General features: G+C 29.4%; 1 protein-coding gene across 7 annotated transcripts; it reads right to left on the reverse strand.

Annotated features, from left to right (window-relative positions):
- Nucleotides 1-13,596: 13,596 nt before the first annotated feature.
- On the reverse strand, nucleotides 13,597-19,800 carry LOC126653777 (probable WRKY transcription factor 57). 7 transcript variants are annotated; one of them, XR_007632315.2, is made up of 6 exons: nucleotides 19,132-19,798; nucleotides 18,272-18,415; nucleotides 15,851-16,224; nucleotides 15,668-15,741; nucleotides 13,949-13,996; nucleotides 13,597-13,796 (listed from the first exon to the last, which is right to left on the reverse strand). XR_007632315.2 is itself a non-coding variant. In XM_050347711.2 (4 exons), exons 1-3 carry the CDS (start codon nucleotides 19,566-19,568, stop codon nucleotides 15,864-15,866), a joined length of 942 nt encoding a protein of 313 aa, XP_050203668.1. In that variant the 5' UTR covers nucleotides 19,569-19,800; the 3' UTR covers nucleotides 13,597-13,996; nucleotides 15,851-15,863. The 7 variants fall into 7 exon arrangements, 1 of the variants encoding a protein (XP_050203668.1); XR_007632314.2 differs by having other exon boundaries at nucleotides 13,939-13,996; XR_007632318.2 differs by lacking the exon at nucleotides 15,668-15,741 and having other exon boundaries at nucleotides 19,132-19,800.
- Between the last annotated feature and the right edge of the window lie 324 nt (nucleotides 19,801-20,124).

Below are 20,124 nucleotides of genomic sequence, written 5' to 3' on the forward strand. Positions count from 1 at the left end.
AGGTGAGTTTTTTCTAGAGCTAGTGATTATGCCATTGATTCAAGTTAATTTAGAAAAACGTAATTGAAATTAATGATCAAACCGCCGTAGATCGTGTGTTTGGCTTTCGAAGAGGAGTGATGATGATGGGAATTTATGTGGGAATGGGAGATGCTAGAATTTGAGTGATGATAATATCATTGAAAATTAAGATACCATTACATCCGATAAGGAAAAAATTAATTTCTTATTTCATTAAGTTTAATTATTTTATCTATTACTTTTATTATTAATTAATTTAACTAAAAAATAATAATTGACTTAAACAACTTCTATTATAACTAAATTTTTTTAAGGAAGTACAGTATCTATTTAATAACCATAGAAAATTAATTTTATAGTTTGGCATGACATTTACTTTGCTTACTAAAATTTTGTTTCCTATTTAATTTTATAAGGATAAATGGCATAAAAATTCACCAACTTTACATTTTTTCTCATTTTAATCACACTTTTTAAAACTTATCATAAAAATACAACAACTTTTATTTTATTTTTCAAATTCATACATGGTGCTGACGTATCACTCATTCATTGGTTAAAAATAGCTTACACCTTAGCAAATTGCACCAATGAATGAGCGCCACATCAGCATCGTGTATGAATTTGGGAAAAAAATGAAAGTTGGTGTATTTTTATGAGAAGTTTTAAAAAAACTTAATTAAATTCAGAAAACGTGTAAAGTTGATGAATTTTTATAATATTATCCCATTTTATAAATATAGTAGATTACATTTACTTACCTATTTAATAGTGTTATTCGACACATAGATACCTGCTAAATGAATCAATATTATACATAAAGACATGATATTATAATTAGAGAAAATAACAAGAAAGCCATAATAATTACCCACTTTTTCACATAATACAACTTTAATTTATTTGTTTACTTTCTTACAATTATTCTTTCATAAAATACCATCTTTCATTATTATTTTCAACCACCACCACCTTCTTTTCAAGACAACATGTGTCTACCAAATCACATATGTGTTTACCAATTTCTTTTTCTCCACGTCATTTTCATCCTTTGCCTTCTCTTTCATCTTTCATTTTTTTTTTGAAATTGCAGGTGAAAAAAAAAGAAGGAAAACACCATAACACAACCAAACAATAAAAAAGATGAGCCAGCAGCTCTTTGAACTCAACAATGGAACCATTCATCTCCATCTCACCAACTATGGTGCCACCATCACTTCCCTCTTTGTTCCCGATAACCAAGGTTGCTTTTAACAATTCAATGAATTTTGTTTCTTGATTGATTTCGCATTACAGGGAAGCTTGATGATATTGTTCTCGGGTTTGATTCAATCGAAGCCGATATGGTCAGTTTTATCTATTCTATCAATGATCCTAATCAAAAACGAAATCAAAATTAGGCATTCAATATGAAATTTTCATCTTTTGGATTGCCATGGTCTTAATGAAATTGAACTGTGAGCAGAGATTGTGAGCGGAGATGTTGAGTTGCTCGTCATGGTGGCTCGCTCTATCGCTTCAACTGTTTGGTTTTGGCTAAGATGTTGCTCTGTGATGTTGAATTTAGCCCTCTTGATGAAATTATTGTTAGATTATTTGAGATAATTAGCTTGAATGGTGTCGTGGTGTAGTTGGTTATCACGTCAGTCTAACACCTGCAATTTCACATATGTGTCTACCAAATCACATATGTGTTTACCAATTCTTTATATTTATTGTTTTATATATATATAACCCTTAATTTGCTAGTGAATATTTTTGATACATATTTGGATACATATTCGATACATATTTGATACATCTCTGATATATAATTTAGATCGTTTAGACATTTTTTTTATTTTTTTATCGATTTTATTAAATCAACCGACTAATCAGATCCGTTTGTTATTATATTTTAAAAAATGGATACATCTCCGATACATATTTTATTTAATTCTAATCGACTATATTTAATTGTAACTCGAATATATTTTTAATACATCTCTGATACACAATTTATACATTATAGATACATATTTGATACATTAATTGAATTAACTGACTAATTTAATTGGTTCGTTTTTAAATTTAAAAAAGCTTATAATTAATATTATTATATTTATTGTTTTATATATATTTGATCAGTTTGTTTTCATTATTTGACTGAAAGTCCCAAGGTGGAAGAAATGAGAAAGACGAATATAAGTGCAAAATATTCGATAAATATTTGATACATCTCCGATATATATTTAATGCATCTTGGATACATACGTGATACATTTTCGATACATAATTTATACGTGGTATTTATAAAAAAATATTAAACATGATAGATATATTTTTTAAATGTACTTAATAGATACATCACTGATACATAATTTATACACGATAGATATATTTTTAAATATATTTAAATATATACATGATAGATACATTTTTACTAAATTTATACACGATATATATATTTAAATAGATACATGATATATACAGTTTTATTACACTTATTTTTTACACTTATTTGATACATTTTGCGACGTATCAAATTTTTTATTATATGTATTATATATTTATTTTAATATATGTTTGATACATATTCGATACATAATTTATACATGAGAAATATATTATTCATGCATTAGACCCGTGTTCGGTATGTATGAACAATATATTCGATAATAATTAATAAAATTATTTTTAGTACATATTTGATAAATCTTCGATACATAATTTATACATGAAAAATATATTATTCATGCATCGGACCCGTGTCCGATATATATCAATATTATATTTGTTTGATACATCATTGATACACAATTATTTATTGTTAGTTAATTAAACTAATTTTTTACTTTTTGTAAATATTATTTTGAATAGTTTTGTGGATTATTTTTATATTTGTAAATGTACAGAAATAATAAAATACTATAAATAATCAGTATATATTTTTAAAAAATAAATAGATTACTATCAATTTTTTTTTTGAAATGATGTCTCAGAGATGTATCAGAGATGTATCAGAGATGTATCATATGATATTACAAAACTGTGTCTATAATTTGTTGATGCTTGCTTGCTATAGGTGCTGACGCGCTGACGCGCTCTGACGTGCTGACGCGTTATGACGCGCGCTGACGCGCTCTGACACGAAAATCACATGTGCTAGTTGTTGTGTTTCCTTTTTATTAAGATGGTATTATGCTTGCCATGTGTCACCTATTTAATGGAATGGTGTTTGTTGTAAACTTTTTTGCTTTTGTGGTAGGAATGATAAATAAGGGAGTTAGGTGACAATGTGTGAAATGTTGAGCTATTTTTGTGGTATTTTTGTGATCTTCTCTTATAATTATATATAAATATATAAATCAAAGTGAATAGTTATAAATAAAATCCATTATAAAAAATTTAACAAAAATTATGAACAGTTTAATAAAAATTACATATAAGCTATTTTAATTTTTTTTCGACTTTAATTTTCTTTAAAAGTTTTGTTTGTTCATGTGCCTCTTCATCTTCAATATTGATTATCTTTTTAACTTTATCAATCTTTTGTATTATTAAAGCGATAAAAACTCTTAAATGTGTCATCTCTTTATTAATTTTGCTCAATCGAATAAGAAAATAATATTCGCTTTCTTTTATGTCAACCAATTTGTTATAGTACTCACTGTCTTTTTTTTTTCTACAATAAAAAATTAATTAATTAAAAAATTATTACTTTGATAATTTTATAGCTAATGGAATAGCATATATCTTTATTAAATTTGTATATTGGCTTACTCAACATCCTAATAGTATTTTAATATTTACAAATATAGTGATTCACACTTTATTATCTCCATAGGTCACTCAAAATTTCAACATATACCTACAAAAAATATATTTTTTAATTAATATTTATAAATATGAAAACAATGCAATAAACTGATATTATAAAACGTTATTTTTTTGTATTACCTATCAATAAATTTGGCATCATCATGATTACATTTAAAGTATTTATGTTTTCCCTCGATTACAGTTGGAAAAACCATACCAGTGCATTTTTTACAAGAATAATACCAACCTGATCATTTATTCTCGATCTCTTCAAATGTTGCTTTGAAATAACATTCAAATTCTTATAAAAAATAGATTATATTTTTTATGACTATATCTTTAAATTTAAAATATAATTAAATAATATATTAGAATCGTACATCACCTTAAATTCTTTATTCATTGCTTGGTGCAGACTAACTTCGAGTATTTGTTTATATCTTTTCATATTTGATAAGAAACATGTATCACCATTGTCCAACATCAATGTCATTATAGCCAAAATAATTTATTTATATATTAGTACACTACAATAATTTAATAATTAATAATTTAATGATAATAAAAATATTAAAATTAAATATATGAATAATTAACTTACATTTTGCGCAGTTCATTCACTTTTAATGTATTTGGATTTATTTGCACCAAACTAATTTTTATTGTCGATAGTTGAATCTCTCCTGTTAATAAAAAATAAGTTGATTAAGATAAAAAAATAGTATAATACACATATATTTATTAAAAAAAAACAATTTATTTATACCATTATAAATATGAGCACTGGCATTTGATAGAGCAATTATTGGCTTTTAGTCATTATTATTAAATAATTTTTCAATAATTGCACCTTCAGTTTCAGCTAAGTCTTCCCACAAGACAAGAGGCAATTTTTCGAAGCTATATTCAAAATAGAAAATTAATATTCAACTGTAATAATAATAATCATCATTAAAAAAAATTCTTACCTTTTAGATACAAGTGTAATTTCTGTTTTCATATAACTATTCAGTTGTGTTGGATAAGCGGGTTTGATGTGCACTATAACACCTAAAAAATCTATTCAGAAAAATAAATTAAAAACGTAAAATTAATTTTAAAAATATATGAATAAAGTAAAAAGGAAAAAAAACATACCTAATTTTTTTTTGTGGTTTCGTGGCATATTCCTTCACGTCCTTATAAGATATAAAATTATATATCACGATTTCTTTAGGTATACTTACGTCATGTTCATTATATGAACTATATATACTGTCAATGTGAGTTCATATTTTTTATGAACTATTTATTGTCATGTTCTTTAGGTATGTTTTTCCCACTTTAAAATAAAATCTCTGGATTGTTATTTTTCACATTATAGCCATAATTTTTGTTCCCTGAAATTTTAATTCAAATAAATTAAAATCAAATACTCAATAATATAAACTTATAATATAGAGCGAGTTGGCCGAAAAGATAACCAAACTTGCATGTATATATCAAAACAGCAAAGATAGAATGTCATTGTGGAATGTCCTAGTTCAATTATGTTCTAAGAATATTGTCCCATTAGTTTACTATCCATAAAGTATCTCAAATTTCCCTTCTGTTGTTTTGCATATGTTACCCATTTGGACAGTTGATATTAATTATCCTTAAACCGATTACTATTGGTTAAAGCATAGATTTAATTACATTAAATGATTAAGGTTCAATTAAAGAATCCTCTAAAAAAAGGTTTAATTAAAGGAATTCGGTATTGATTAAATCAATAATCATAATTCTAGATTTAAGATCAATATTAAAAAAAGCGTTGCCCCTAAAGAATGTAATTTTAAAATTCAGTATTGATTAAAATGGCTCCACCGAAACTCACAAGATGTTAAAAACAATATATTTATTAGTTGTAATATTATATCGAATGATGTACACTATAAATCCAACTAGAGAATGTAATTATTTTATATAAAAAAACGTTGAACATGTCAAAAACTATTAACGGCATTATGTTGTTTAATTTAAAAAAATCATAAATATATTATTTTAGTATCAATCGATATTATTTTTCTGGTTTGTTTGTTATTTTTAAATGTCTCGACATCAAATATGTGAAGAACTAAAAATTTGATGCTCTTATCACCGACTTCAAGAGAATTAATTGTAGCTGGAAAAAAATTATTATATAAACCATCACTTTTATTATACATTAAGAAAATTATAAATAAAAAATATTCAAATATTACTCGCATTGTTAATCGAAGATGACGACTGATTATCAACAAAAGACGACGGTGTAGTATCAGCAGAAGACGACGACATTGTATTATAATTGCAATAGATGAAAAGAATAATAATTACATAGAGTAGAAAATAATGAAATATATAGGTGAAGCATTCTATATAAAATATAAAGTTAACCTAATTATATTAAGAGTTTTAATTAAATTTAATTTTTATTGTCTTAATAATATTTTTAATTAGATTTAGATTCTTATTTTTAAGAGTCCAAACGGAAACGAAAGTCTATGAAATTTGAAACATTTGATGGTTTAAGAAAATTCTTATCCAATAAAATCTTATTGTTTTTTTAAAGAAACAATTCACAGGACGTGACAAATTTAATTAAGGTAGTGTCATAACTGTACTAATTCTTATCCAACAAATTCTTATTTTTCTGCCTTCCTTTAATTAGTTGGTTAGGACTCTACTTTAATAATAATATATTTTTAAATACTATTATCTAATTAATGTTATAAATTTAATAACTGAAAATTGACATGGTTGTAACGGAAAAAAAAAGAACGAAATGATAAAATATAACTTTTGAAGTTTACCATGCTAAATTGTCGAGGAGCTTGTGACTGAAATTAACCTAATTGCATCAAAAAACAATTTTTATCCCAAAACAATAACATATATAAATTTGCAGAAACTGTCGGTTTTTAACTATCTAAATTTAAAAACCTAATTACTTAATTTTTATAATAGAACCGACTAAATCTAGTACCGTAATTTTTTGGTCGGTTTGGTTCGGATTCGATTTTATCATTCGATATCGGCCTTCAAATGGGCCAAGGCCAGGTCCTTTAAATTCAAGAAAAATAAATTCAATTTTACTATTTAGACTACAAAAAATTGAACTAACTATTACTATTTGTATACATCTCTTTCCAAAGTTACAAAAAATTTACAAAACTACAAGTCAGCAATAAACAGATTACAGAGCCACAAATTTACAGCAGTAAATGTTCATATTTGAAAAAAAATGAACTTCAAAGTTTAGATCGCATCAAATCCTACCAAATGCAATCCATAAGCTGATTGTAATTCATCAAGAAACTCATTCACTACTAGAAAATATCATTTTAGCAACAGATTTTTCCGTCGCTAAAAGGTTGAAATCCGTCGATAAATTATTTCTCCGTCGGTAAAAGGCTAAAATCTGTCGCTGAATCATGATTTTTTCGTCGGTAATTCTCTTTTTTCTAGTAGTGAGTTGTTTGCAAGAGAAGCAGGTAATTAAACAGACTACGAAACAAAAGACTAAACAATTAAACATTAAACCTATTAAATTGTTAGTAGTTAAAAGATTAACAAAAAGCAGGGGCTCAGAATTTTGCTTAGCGTGACATTCGTAATGCAAAGTAAGACATGGTGGCTCACAATGTTCCGTTTCATATATCAATAAAGAAGGCATTATAAAATTTGAGAGTGGTGCAAGCTTTATCATTACCCAAAACTAAAAGTTTCAAAATATCACTTAAATAATATGAAAGTAAAATTTGAAAGTTGAAACCAAAGATTCAAAACAGGTCAATAACTTTGAAACAAGAGATTTCAAATCAGGTCTGAGACTCAGGAATCAGAAAGCAGGAATCAGAAAACAGATCAAACGCAATATAAAAAATGGAAGTTAAAACTATAATTTGAAATAAGGAATTCCAAAACATATCAAACTCAACATAAAACATAAAAGTAAAGATAGAATTTGAAACCAGGAATTTCAAAAAAGATCAAATTCATCATAAAACATTCAAATTTAATCAATGTCATTGTCAATAAACATTATATAAAGTATAAAATAAACTGTTTTGAAAGAGTTAAAAGAGTTACAAAATCATATTTTTAGTTTTTCTTCCCACCACCAATTTAGGGAAGTTTAGATTCAGAAGAGACATAGCAATGAAAACATCATAGCTTTTCAGAAGGGTCAAAGGACAAGACTCATCAAATGGACATAAGCTTCATAGCTTTTCAGGGCCTCAAAGAATCATAGCTTATGATTTCAAAAGAGGCAAGGGACATTGGAACAGATCAATTCCTTCCACAGTTTGGCTTCCACCATCAAAAAGCTCCAAACTATACATGATGAATATGTGTTCTAAAAGCAAAAAGATTGATCATATCATACTTTATTTCAGAAAGTAGGAGGGCCAACATTTGGTAACTCTGAAAACCAAAACCAAAAGAAAAAGAAGTTTAGAATAAAATAGATAATGAGTAATGCTAAACATGAAATAATGAAATGGATAGAATTGCATAACCTTGCTCAAATATCTCAAGCTTATTAATTGATTCTTCGATAACTAGAGGGGCTTTATTTGCTTCTCTAAGCCAATCATCAGTACAGACGAGTGCCTCCACCAATTTAGGAGTTAGGGAACTCCTGAAGCAATCAAGAACTCTCCCACCACCACTGAATGCAGACTCAGACGCCACGGTGGAAATAAGAACATCAAGAATATCTCGGACAAGTTGAGAGAGAACTAGAAAGCGTGATGAGCTATGCTTCCACCAATTTAAAACCTCAAGATCATCATCATTCACAATCAAGTCCTCACTTAGATAAACATCCAACTCACTCCTTCGAGCACTTGAGGTTCCCATTTCCCTCATGTGCTGCTTGAATCGTGCTTTCATTACTAAATGACGTTTATTCTTTCTAGCACCAGGAACAGGGACAGAGGCTAAGTTAAAGCCCCTTTCAGATTGTGATAAGTGAGCCTCAGAGCTTAACTCAATGACATAAATATTGCTCCCACCATATTCATACAAAGTTTTGTACTCATTAAACAACAAGTTAAGCTCATCAATAACAGACTTGTACAATATAGCACCATTCACATTCCCAAACATAATACATAGAGAATACTCTATGCCTTCTAACTTAGTTGAAGGATCAAACATATAGGCAAAAAAAAATTTAACTTGTTCATTTTATCAGGATAATCCCAATATTTGTGAAACTTCAGTTTCATTTTCCCACCCAAATTCTTAACCTCAAAGTCCTCACCTAACATCATATCACACAACACAACATTTAAATCACAGATTTCTTGAAAATGCATATCAGAAGTAACATACAAAGAACAAGATATGCGCAAGGTGACAAAATAAAAGTGTGAAAGACTATCTGCAAACTTTCTAACCACCTCCAAGGTTAGAAAATCAGGAATATTCCCACCCAAATCACTCTTAAATGCAGATTCATCCTTATCATAATTTTCAAATGCTTTCTCATATAAACAAGCAGTTGAAAGCATTAAAAAGGTTGAATTCCAGCGAGTAGGTACATTAAGGCATAATCCATTTTTAGTTTCTACTCCAACAAACTCAACAACTTTTTAATTTTATTTTTTAAGTCTAGCAGGACTATTTCTTATGCACCTCACACAATCTCTAACCTTTTTAACAAATTCATTGACATATTTCAAACCATCACTAACAACTAAATTTAGAATATGAGCAATACAACGCATATGCAGATATTTTCCTTCAGTTACAGCAGTTCCCCAAGACATCATCTTCTTCTTAAACACAGAGACATCAACATCATTACTATTGGCGTTGTCCATGGTAATAGAAAAAAACATTCTTTACACCCCAATCAACAACACAATGTTCCAAATTTAGCGATATATTCACTCTATGACCACTAACATGCATGAAAGTAATTATACGCTTATGCAATTTCCAGGCATCATCAATCTATTGACAAGTGACACACATGTAATTTATTCTTTGAATGCTAGTTTAAGTGTCAGTTGCAATGCTAACCCTTTGACTATGATGTTTTAAAAAAGATTTTAGTTTTAACTTCTCATCAACATAAAGTTTAAAGATCTATGGTTACAGTCTATCTTGAAGGTATTTTAAACATCAGCATGCCGTAACCATCAATTTTTTGAACCCTAATCCTTCTACAAACCTAAAGGGCAACTCATCAACTATGATCATGTAAGCTAAGGCCTCTCTAATAACATCTTGACAAATTTCCAAGCCCCTATGTTTACTTTATCACCAACATCATCAAGAGAATTGCAATTAACATGTTGCAAAGTTAATAAGGCCTGCCTAGTTTGTTTACTTTGAGGGTTTTTCAAACAAGCTAGCATATGTGCCCTTAGGGTTGAGGTCCCATTAATTTTACTATGACACTGATATACTTTAGCGCAATACAAACATTTAACAGAAACTGCTCTACCATCATCATTAATAATACTTTCAAAATGGTCCCAAACAGCTGACCTTCTAACAATAGGGTTCTTTTTTTTTTTTGTATTAGGCTCAACTACATTTTCTAGTTGAGCCTGTGTTGAGCCCTCAATATTACCCACAGCAGCAGCAACACCTTCAACAGGAGCAATAGGACCGAGAGCAACATTGCTCTCAGTCCTAATTCGCTCAACCATTATAATCTACAAAAGGAAAACAAGCCACACCCACTTAGGTATCCATTTCAGAATCACAGAAACAACAAACCACAAACAAAATCACAGAGACAGTTTGATCAATCAAGTGCATACCTGTGAATTGGTTTCCATCTGCCAACAGAGGGACTTAGGCTTCCACTTTTATAAAAACCAGAGAATCATAGATAAAACTAGAGAATCACAAATACATAGATAGATCATAGGCTTCCACTAAAAATGGCAAACATGTAAAGAGAAACATAAAAGTGTCAAATACTGACTAATAGATCATAACAACACATCTTAGAAAATCAACATAATAAAAAGAGAAAAACGAAGAAAAATATACTACCTTTGATCAATGACACAGATCAATAGATTCAGGCTTCCACCTTTTAAAGTTCTCCAAATATGTAAAAAGAGAAACACAAATAGAAGTTTTAAAGACATATTAATTAAACCCATGAACCATGAAATCAACAAGCAAACTCAAAAAAATAACAAAACGAAGAACAAAGACAAAGTAGATAGTACCTTAGGTCACAAATACCTCAGAAATTAAAGTTTTGCTCTAACAAATCCATTATATCAAGTTTAAAACATGCGTATAATCAAATAAGAAAAAAATTAAGTGAGATGAGTTTCAAATTGAATAAGGAAGATGGTTAAATGCTCTTTAGGATCACCAAAATGTTTTACTTAAATCAAATAAATGCTTAAAGTTAGTTTATCTTTTGTTTTGTAAACAATTGATTCTGTTATGATTTATAGGTTAATTGTTGTAAACGATAAGTATTTTGCAAACTTAGGATAATATAATTACTCGGGTAATTATATATATTTATTTTCAAATATCAAAAAGTGGCTAAATTATAATTTAGCTCTTGAACATTTTTAAACTTATTAAATTAAATTGTTGGTTATAACTTCATAGTTCATTTTGAAATATAATTTCTATATTTAATTTCGATTATCAATTTGGCATGAAATTGGCTAAATTACAATTTAGCCCCTGAACGTTTTTATAAGTTATTTAAATAAGTTTTTGGTTAGTAATTTTATATTTTGTTTTAATTATAAACAAAAAGTAATTAATTTGATTTCGAGTATCAAATTGGCTAAAGTACAATTTAGTCCCTAATTGGCTAAAGTACAGTTTAGTCCCTAAACTTTTATAAACTTAAAATGGTTAAGTTTTGGTTGTAACTTGGGTTACTTGAAATTGACGTTATTGAGTTCTGCTTTTAAAATGAATTATTATTTTATCGAATTATTTTTTTATAAATATAAACTCGGGTTTATATTTGATAAACGTTTTGAGTCGGGTTAGACTGGGGTCACCCGACAAGTGAGGTTAGCTTGGTAGTTATTGATAACTCGGTTAACCCACTATTTGGAAATTAATTATTATTTAAAGACTTTTAAATAATATTTGTAAATTGGATTCTAAAGTGAGAACTCAATGGACTTGTATTAATTGGGCGTTTCTATCTATTGGGTATTTTTGTGTTGTTCTGGATTGTTTAATTCCGACGTGTTATTTGTACTAGTCCTATGTGGTGTCTAGTGCTCTATAGAGTTAGGGTCTGTTTTTAATAATTATTTTATTTGTCTAGACCCGTCTACTGTTCGTGCTTCAGAGGCGGACCATGATTAGTTGCTTGCCGGTTATCACGTGGATTAGCAAGCAGTGAGTTTGTACTTACTATTTACCGCTTTATTAAGTAAATTGTTATTTTAATATTAAATATATATATACTGTACGTATATTTCGAACTGTTTTTATATTATGGCTCTTGGTTGGAACGTGCTACCTAATGGACATCGTTAGGACTGCGTGCGCACCTGTAATTATCTGGGTAAGGTATATATGGAAATGTGATAACTCGGTGTGAGCATAGCTCTCGGGACCAAATAGAGTAACTCGGTGTAGCACAGCTCTCGGGACTCTGGATATGGTAAAAGTGTGGTCAGTGGTAACTCGGTGTAGCTCAGCTCTCGAGATCAGGCATATTGGATTATGTTATTATTTAGAATTGTGGATTAGGGTTCCAACTATTAATCGTAATATCGTTATTAAATGTTTTAAACGGTTTTAAAGGTTTTCCACTTGATAAATGTAAATAGTGGTATAAACTCATCTCAGTATATCTGACCCCGTTGTTTTCCCAATTTTTCCCAGGGTTATGATCTGAGAGAGTTTGTTGACCTCCGTCTTTACTTTTCCCAGAGGTTTCATTTATTTTGATAGACTGTCAAACTATTTTATTCTTAGGCCGCAGTAGTTGACTAGACGTCTTTATTTTATTCTAGTTGTTGTCGGATTGGTCCGACTGGATTATTATTGCTTTGGCATGTTATATAATTATTCAGTATTTATGTTACGTCTCAAAACATCAACCATTGTTGTTCAACAACTCATAAGGTTGTTTGAATACTAAAACAAAATAAAAACCTTAAATTGGGTGTAAACGAAATAAACTAAAAAGTCTCAAAAACTGCCGAAATCACAAAAATGACATTTTTAAGACCCAGATGATGAAAGTTGGCCCGCTTTAGATATATATTTCTGTTTTTTTTCGGTTCGATATATCATATTCTAAAATCAAACCGAAATCGAAAACCACAATTTTTATAAATTCCTTTTTTTTATAATTAGAGGGTGGGAGAACGCTTGTGGGAGGAATTAATTTCACGATTTAGCAGATTGTTGTTTAGCGCTTTTACCGTTTGAACTATAACTCATTAATAATTTTTATAAATTCTAATCGAATTAAATCATATTAACTATTTTATTTTCAATTTTAATTTAATTTAATTTAGCTTTTCCATTCGATTCTGTTGTTGCACACGCTAAAAACGGTACAATATTATGAAGAAAGAAACCAATTAAAAAGGTAAAAAAGATTCAAAGAAAAAGATAAATTAGAAAGGTGAAAAAGCAGTGTCGGCAAGGCTGAAGCAACATCGAAATCCACGCAACTGAACCACCAACAACATCAAGTGGCCCATTTCTCAGCCACATTCTTTTCCTAAACTACTCTCTGACCAGTATTTATATAATCAGTACCTAAAGTATCACAAACATTTCATGAATAACTAACCCCAGAAAATATAACAATATTTATATACTAGTAAAATGATGACTCAAATTAGAAAGCTAGGTTTACAATGAAGATTTAAGCTATCAACTTTACATAGAATTACAATTCAGACAAGTAATTAATAAGTAATTAACGTCCAGTTAAAATTTTCTTTCTCCTTTTCTTCTCCATAATAAAAGAAGGCACCATGAATTTCCTGCAACATATACACACCTGATCAGAAACAAAAGAAGAAAGCGAGAGAGAAAAAAGGAAAAATGGTCGGTGATCGAAGTAGAAACACAATAATAATTCGATAAAAAACGACATTGAAACTTTGAAAGAAACAGAGTAACAACTGAAGATAACTTAGTGATTGATTCCGCCCCTGCATGTATCTGAAGACTGCATCAGAGCCTGGCCATGAGGATTAAGGTCAGGTTAAACAAGGAAGTAGTAGTATTGTAAATTTGTAAAAGTAATAAATTTTCAAGTCACAGAATTAGATAAGTTTGAACTCAATAAGGACACTTTCATGTTGGCAATTACCACAAGCAAAAGGAGGACATGCGTAGCATATAGCAGTGATGTACAAGTCTACCCTACTTATCTGTTCATGATAAGTCACATCAAAAGTTTGTTACTTCAGCTTCTAACACTCCTTTCATGCTTTCACTCTATGGCTTGTTCAAAAAGGTACAAGCCGAAAGTTGATAATAATGGACTGGTATTTTGGCATATAATACATATCTGGATTTCTATACTATTACACTTTTGATAAACGTACATATTAGATTTTTATACTATCGATTGTAAACCCATTGAGTCCTTCTATTCAATTCCGTTAGAGATGAATTCGATGTATTTGCATGGACGGAAATGGACAGAAGGACGTAATTTGAATGAAATTGCTATTGAAAGATTCAACGCGGACATTTTTAATTTAGAGACTGGATCTTTAGAAGTATGATAGTACATAAATCAAAATATGCGTTAAACCCTAATATTTACACAAGGTTTTTATCTATCTGTTTTGACCCATCAAAAGTTATTTAAACTCTCTAATAATTATCTTAAAAAAAAATTATGTGATAACTAATACATTTGATAGATCGATTTTTTTTTTCAATTTCATTTATTATATATGTATAAATGAAAAGTAAAATTATAACCAATAATTTATAAGTCATATATATTAGGTTGTGAGTTTTGTTCTTTCTACAAACGTTCTTCTTTTATAATTATTAAAATAATAAAATAAAATTATAGTGTTAATAAATTATACATGTAAACATAGAATGGGATAGGAAAAAAAACACAATACATGGAACAGAAATAAAACTCTTAAACAATACAAGTCAAATATTTATCTTTTTAATAAATGATTACTAATAAAAGATGCACTTTCAATTAACTAACATTCTCGCGTCATTTTTCCACAAATACATATTATTATTTTCTTATATAATATTAATTTTAAATTTGTTCTAATGATTAATACTCTTTTAGTCCATTATTACAGAAAATGTTTTTAGCTCCTTTTAACTACATATAACAAATATTATCATTAATATTATATACTATTCTAATAAGATTCCAATATAACTCTTAGATTTATTCTAGTTAGTTATTCTCATTGGATAGAATTAAAGAATTTATTGAACTATTAAGATTAGTCCATAATTGTTAACACCCATAAAAATAAGGATACATTTTGTGGAAAACTTGAATAAGAGTATTTAAAGTGTAACTAAAAATAGAATTTTTTTTATATATAAAACAATTCAAAATAGAAATACTTTTATAATTATAGAACGCAGGGAGTATTTAAAAAGAATCTTATTAGATATTGAAATAAAATTATTAATAATTTAACGTACCTAAAAGTTAAATGGAAATCGATTCCTATTATGAAATATATTGACTAATAGTATTATAATTTTATTTAATTTTAAATATAAAAAGTTCAACTATTGTTATTCCTTTTCCATTTTGAAATATGATTATAGAAAGACAAAACAAATTCATATATCATAGAGATTAATTGCAGAAAGAGCATAATTATATAGTTAAACAGAGAAGACTAACCTAAAAAAAAGCAAGGAGCAGGCCAAACATAGTGAGGGTTGTACACTGACATATTGATTTACTTTCTCTCTCACCTGCTCATGCACACATATAAACAGATTGGAAATGCCATTGTCATGCAAGTTTCAGAATTGAAAATTAAATTTGATCAATATCAAAGTAGGCAAGGGAAGCATTTTGTACCAGTTCTGTTTCATCAGTTTCGCATTCCAGACGGTACAATATCTCCAAGAAGTCCTTCATCTATTTGGGGCTGCGGATTTGGGTTTCTCAGTATACTAGGTTCAACTGTTTGAGCCGGCCGTCGGGCTTGTGATTGTGTAATAGTTGAAGGATTTTCTTGAACTGACCGAAGATCAGCAGGAGAACAAAACTGTGACACTGAGGGAATCCTAACAAAATTGGGATCATGACTAATGATTCCACCTCGGGGAAAACCAACCGTATGGTGGCAGTGCTGCCCTTCATATGTTGTAATTACAATGGCGGGGTCTTCTGATGATCGTTCAACCCTTTTCTTCACTGTGCATTTGGCATTTGTGCAACGGTAGTAACTCCTGAAATGCGTATGACAGAAATGAAATACAGTTTGTTTAATTTTGGCAGTTCAACTTTTGTACAAAACCATGAATTCATAGTTAAGAATTGAAATAATAAATAAAAAAACTTTTCTTTTTTATATGCATGCAAGTGAACAAAACTGATCAGTTGTAATTTGTCTGGCTTGGCAATCAAATATTAACTTTTGTTTTAACCAGTAATTGGTAATTTACACCAAACGACAGAGATACGGCCATTTTAAACTTTAATTCGTATCACAATCTACACTTTTATATAATAACCCGGTTGTCTATACCCGTCAGTCTTCTCTAACTCCGTTGATTTTTTATGATCTATCACCTGATTTGATATTTCATTTGGTGACATGTCAACCATGTGGAATTCTTTTAAATTCATTAAAATCTTAAACACTATACAAAATTCATAAAAAAATATCCAATGATGTGTATGTATTATTTTGAGATTTTGAAATTTTAATGGATTAAATAGAATTTTGAGATTTTTTTTATTGCTACTGTAGAATCCGACTACATAACATATCTACATATCATCAAATAACCTATTAAGTCACGAAACACATTATAGAAAAAAATAACTAAGTTAATCGAGAACTCACACTAAACAATCAAGGCATTAAAAAAACTTTAAGGATAATTGTTGTACGGATTAATATTTAAGGGAGAGAAGATACTTTAAGGACGGTTAATATAAATTACGCATAATAATTGAAAGGTTTTCCAATTAACTGAAAATTTAGGTAACTCGGATTTTCTAAGTCCAAATTTGTTTCCTTTTGGCAAAATTTATTTATCAACCACAACTTTAGAATGTTTGATAATCATATCATAATCTTTAAATTATGTAATATATATCATCTCCTTTTCGACTTGCTACATATATCACGATCTTTAAAATTTATCATAGATATCATCATACTGTCAATCTCTGCACCACGATCTGTTTGGAGATGATGTGGATGTGATATGATAGACGCCACATAGAATTAATTTTGTACACATAGACTTATAACACCACGCCACATTAGATTCAAACAAATCGTATATATGTCTAGCAAAAGTAAAAAGATGGTGCTATATATGATAAAATTTTAAAATCATAAAATATATGGCAAAAGAACCAAAATTGTGCATAGAAAAACATTTTTCCTCTCTTTTTAGACTTCATTTGGTTATTTTCTTACCAACGTAAAGAACAATGTTGGGCAGCCACCAAAAGAATGCGTAAAAGTAAAAATACACATTGGAGACACAAAATGTAACCTTTTATAAAGAAAATATGATGATTTTAATGAATTTACATCATTCATTACCAAATGAATTAAATAAAACAAATATAATTTTAACTAAATTAATATACACTGTTTATTTAATCGTGCGTGTATATCGTGAGCTGGACCCCTCAAGTGAACTTGAGGAAATCCTAATCATTTTAATCATGCTAAATAAAATTTGGAAAATGCTTTATAACCCAACACTTTGTACCAACTCTTTTAACCCACCTTATGTGGCAAAATTTCATTCGTCTAATCCCCACCCAAAAGTGTATATTTCAAAAAACAGAATTTAATCAATCCACTCTTTGATTGTCACGTCAGGCAGTACAAAAAGGTGGGTTAAAAGTGTTGGGTTATATAGCATTACTCATAAAATTTATATGTTTTACACATTATTATTATTTTCTAGTCAAAAGAAAATTTACTGAAATGATTAGAGATTTGATATGACTTATAACTAAAAAGAGGAATCATTAATGAGGAATTATTAATTTCAGGAATCATTAATTTCATTAATTGAGGGCAGTATGAAAATAAATGAAATTAATTGAAAATCTTAAAGAAGCCTTGCAGAAGGAGGTAACTACACAATAAAGTAGATGGAACTTCCACCATTGAAAAAAAAACCAAACTATATGTAAGTTAAGTTATTCTGCCTTTGATCCTAACCAAAAGAGAACAAAAATTTCAAGAATAAACTTTGAATTATGAATAAATATAAGCATAAATATATAGAATAAGATGCAAACCTGGGAAATGGACTATTTTTAACCGCTTTCTGACCATATTTACGCCATCGGTAGCCATCCTCAAGATGATCAACTTCACTCTTTGTCATAAACGCAAATCTCGGCTGCCGAATTCGTTTCTGACCCTTCTTTCTAACCTTACTCCTACAAAATATTTCACTTACAATTATACAAAATCTAAGTAAAATTCTAAACAGAAACATATTAGATACTAACGCACATGACTATGTTCATGCGAATAAAATAAAACAAATAAGAAATCGGTGCCGTATTTTGTTGTGCAACTTGCAGACATTCGAAATGATTATAATGTGGTAGTTATAATAACCCACTATCCTGAGGGGATGAATGTATACACATAAAACAAGCATCTAAATTATTTAAGGAAAAATAAAAAAGAAACAATCATATCAGAATATCTACTATAATGTGAAAGATTATATTAAAAATAAAAGTGTTTGTTTTTTTTGAAATAATAATAAATTATTCGAGTTAGGCAAATAAGGTTTAGAGAACACCATTCCCGCCGTAATAGCGGCGGTGTATGAGGGCTCTTCAATTATTATCCTTTGTTTTAGCAAAAGAGCCCTTATAGTTTCTAAAATTCCCTCATTAACCCCTGTTTTTCTTCTGAAATTGCGAAACTGCCTCAGCTTCAAGTTGCATGAACTAAAAACAGAATTTTTTTTGACAGTTTCTAGACTGTACGGACGCTCAAATTGCACTTTCTCTCTCCAAACGGGAAAAGACTGCAATTTGGATTCTATTTCCTGATTTTTATCTTTTTATAAGCTGCAAAAACTATCATTTCACTCCTCGGATTTCGAGTTAATTACAGTTTTATCCATCAAACCACTCACGGTATCTCTTCAGGTGGTTTCCCGCCGGAACTCGTCGGCGGATCCTCGCTCGAGCTAGACGATATCGACGGATTCGATGTCGACACGTCTCCTCCACTAACACCGCCGCCAGATGCTGGCCTAACATTACTACTGCCGCCAGCACAATCATCGGCGGCAGGAGTAGCTGACGATCCTGGTAACGCAAAGCTGGTACTAGTACTTTCAGGTGCAGACCTAATGTTTCCCTCCAAATCTGGAGGATGTACTCGGAGGAGTTCAGTGAACCGGAACGGTTCACCACCGTGAAGATTCCAACCGAATTCACTCAGTATACTACTCTCTCTTTCACTAGTAAAGAGATAATTGACGCTATCAGAGTCAGGTGGTAGCGTCCACGGAGAAAAGTCATCGGCTGCTCCTCCTGGATCGGGATTCGTTCTACTGCCATCAGCCATGAAACTGAATTTAGAGCGAGAAAGAAGTTTGAAGAGAAATTTAGAGAGATAAAATTAGGGTTTCGAGATATGAACTGTGAAGTGAAAGGAAGAAGTTGGTTGTTTGTATTGGGAAGGACGCGTAATTTTTGAAAGTGTGATTTCTTTTCTGAAAACTGGGGCCTGTCGATCAACAATTTTATGTATTGGTTTGTTTTATTGTATAGTTTTTAAAGAGAAAATTGAATAAGTTAAAAGAGGAGGGGCGTCAAATAAAATGCTACAAAAGGAAATGGGCCAGTCTGCTATAATTTCATAATTTATGATATTCATACAACTTCTTTTCACTATTTAGTATTTAATTAAAAATGTATGGTCAGATTCGTTACGCATCAAGCATAATATAACCAATTTGTTTATAACAAATTAACGCCGCAAAACATCTGTTGCCCAAGGTAATAATAACATGTGGTGTTTATGGATTAGAACTTACAAGAGAAAAAGGTTATTTATGTACCTAAAGTTTGTTTATAGAATCAAGTAAGTTATTAAAGTCCGGAAGTGTTCAAATATGTTC

This window comes from Mercurialis annua, linkage group LG6 (genome assembly GCF_937616625.2).
Source record: "Mercurialis annua linkage group LG6, ddMerAnnu1.2, whole genome shotgun sequence".
NCBI classification, from domain to species: Eukaryota; Viridiplantae; Streptophyta; class Magnoliopsida; order Malpighiales; family Euphorbiaceae; genus Mercurialis; species Mercurialis annua.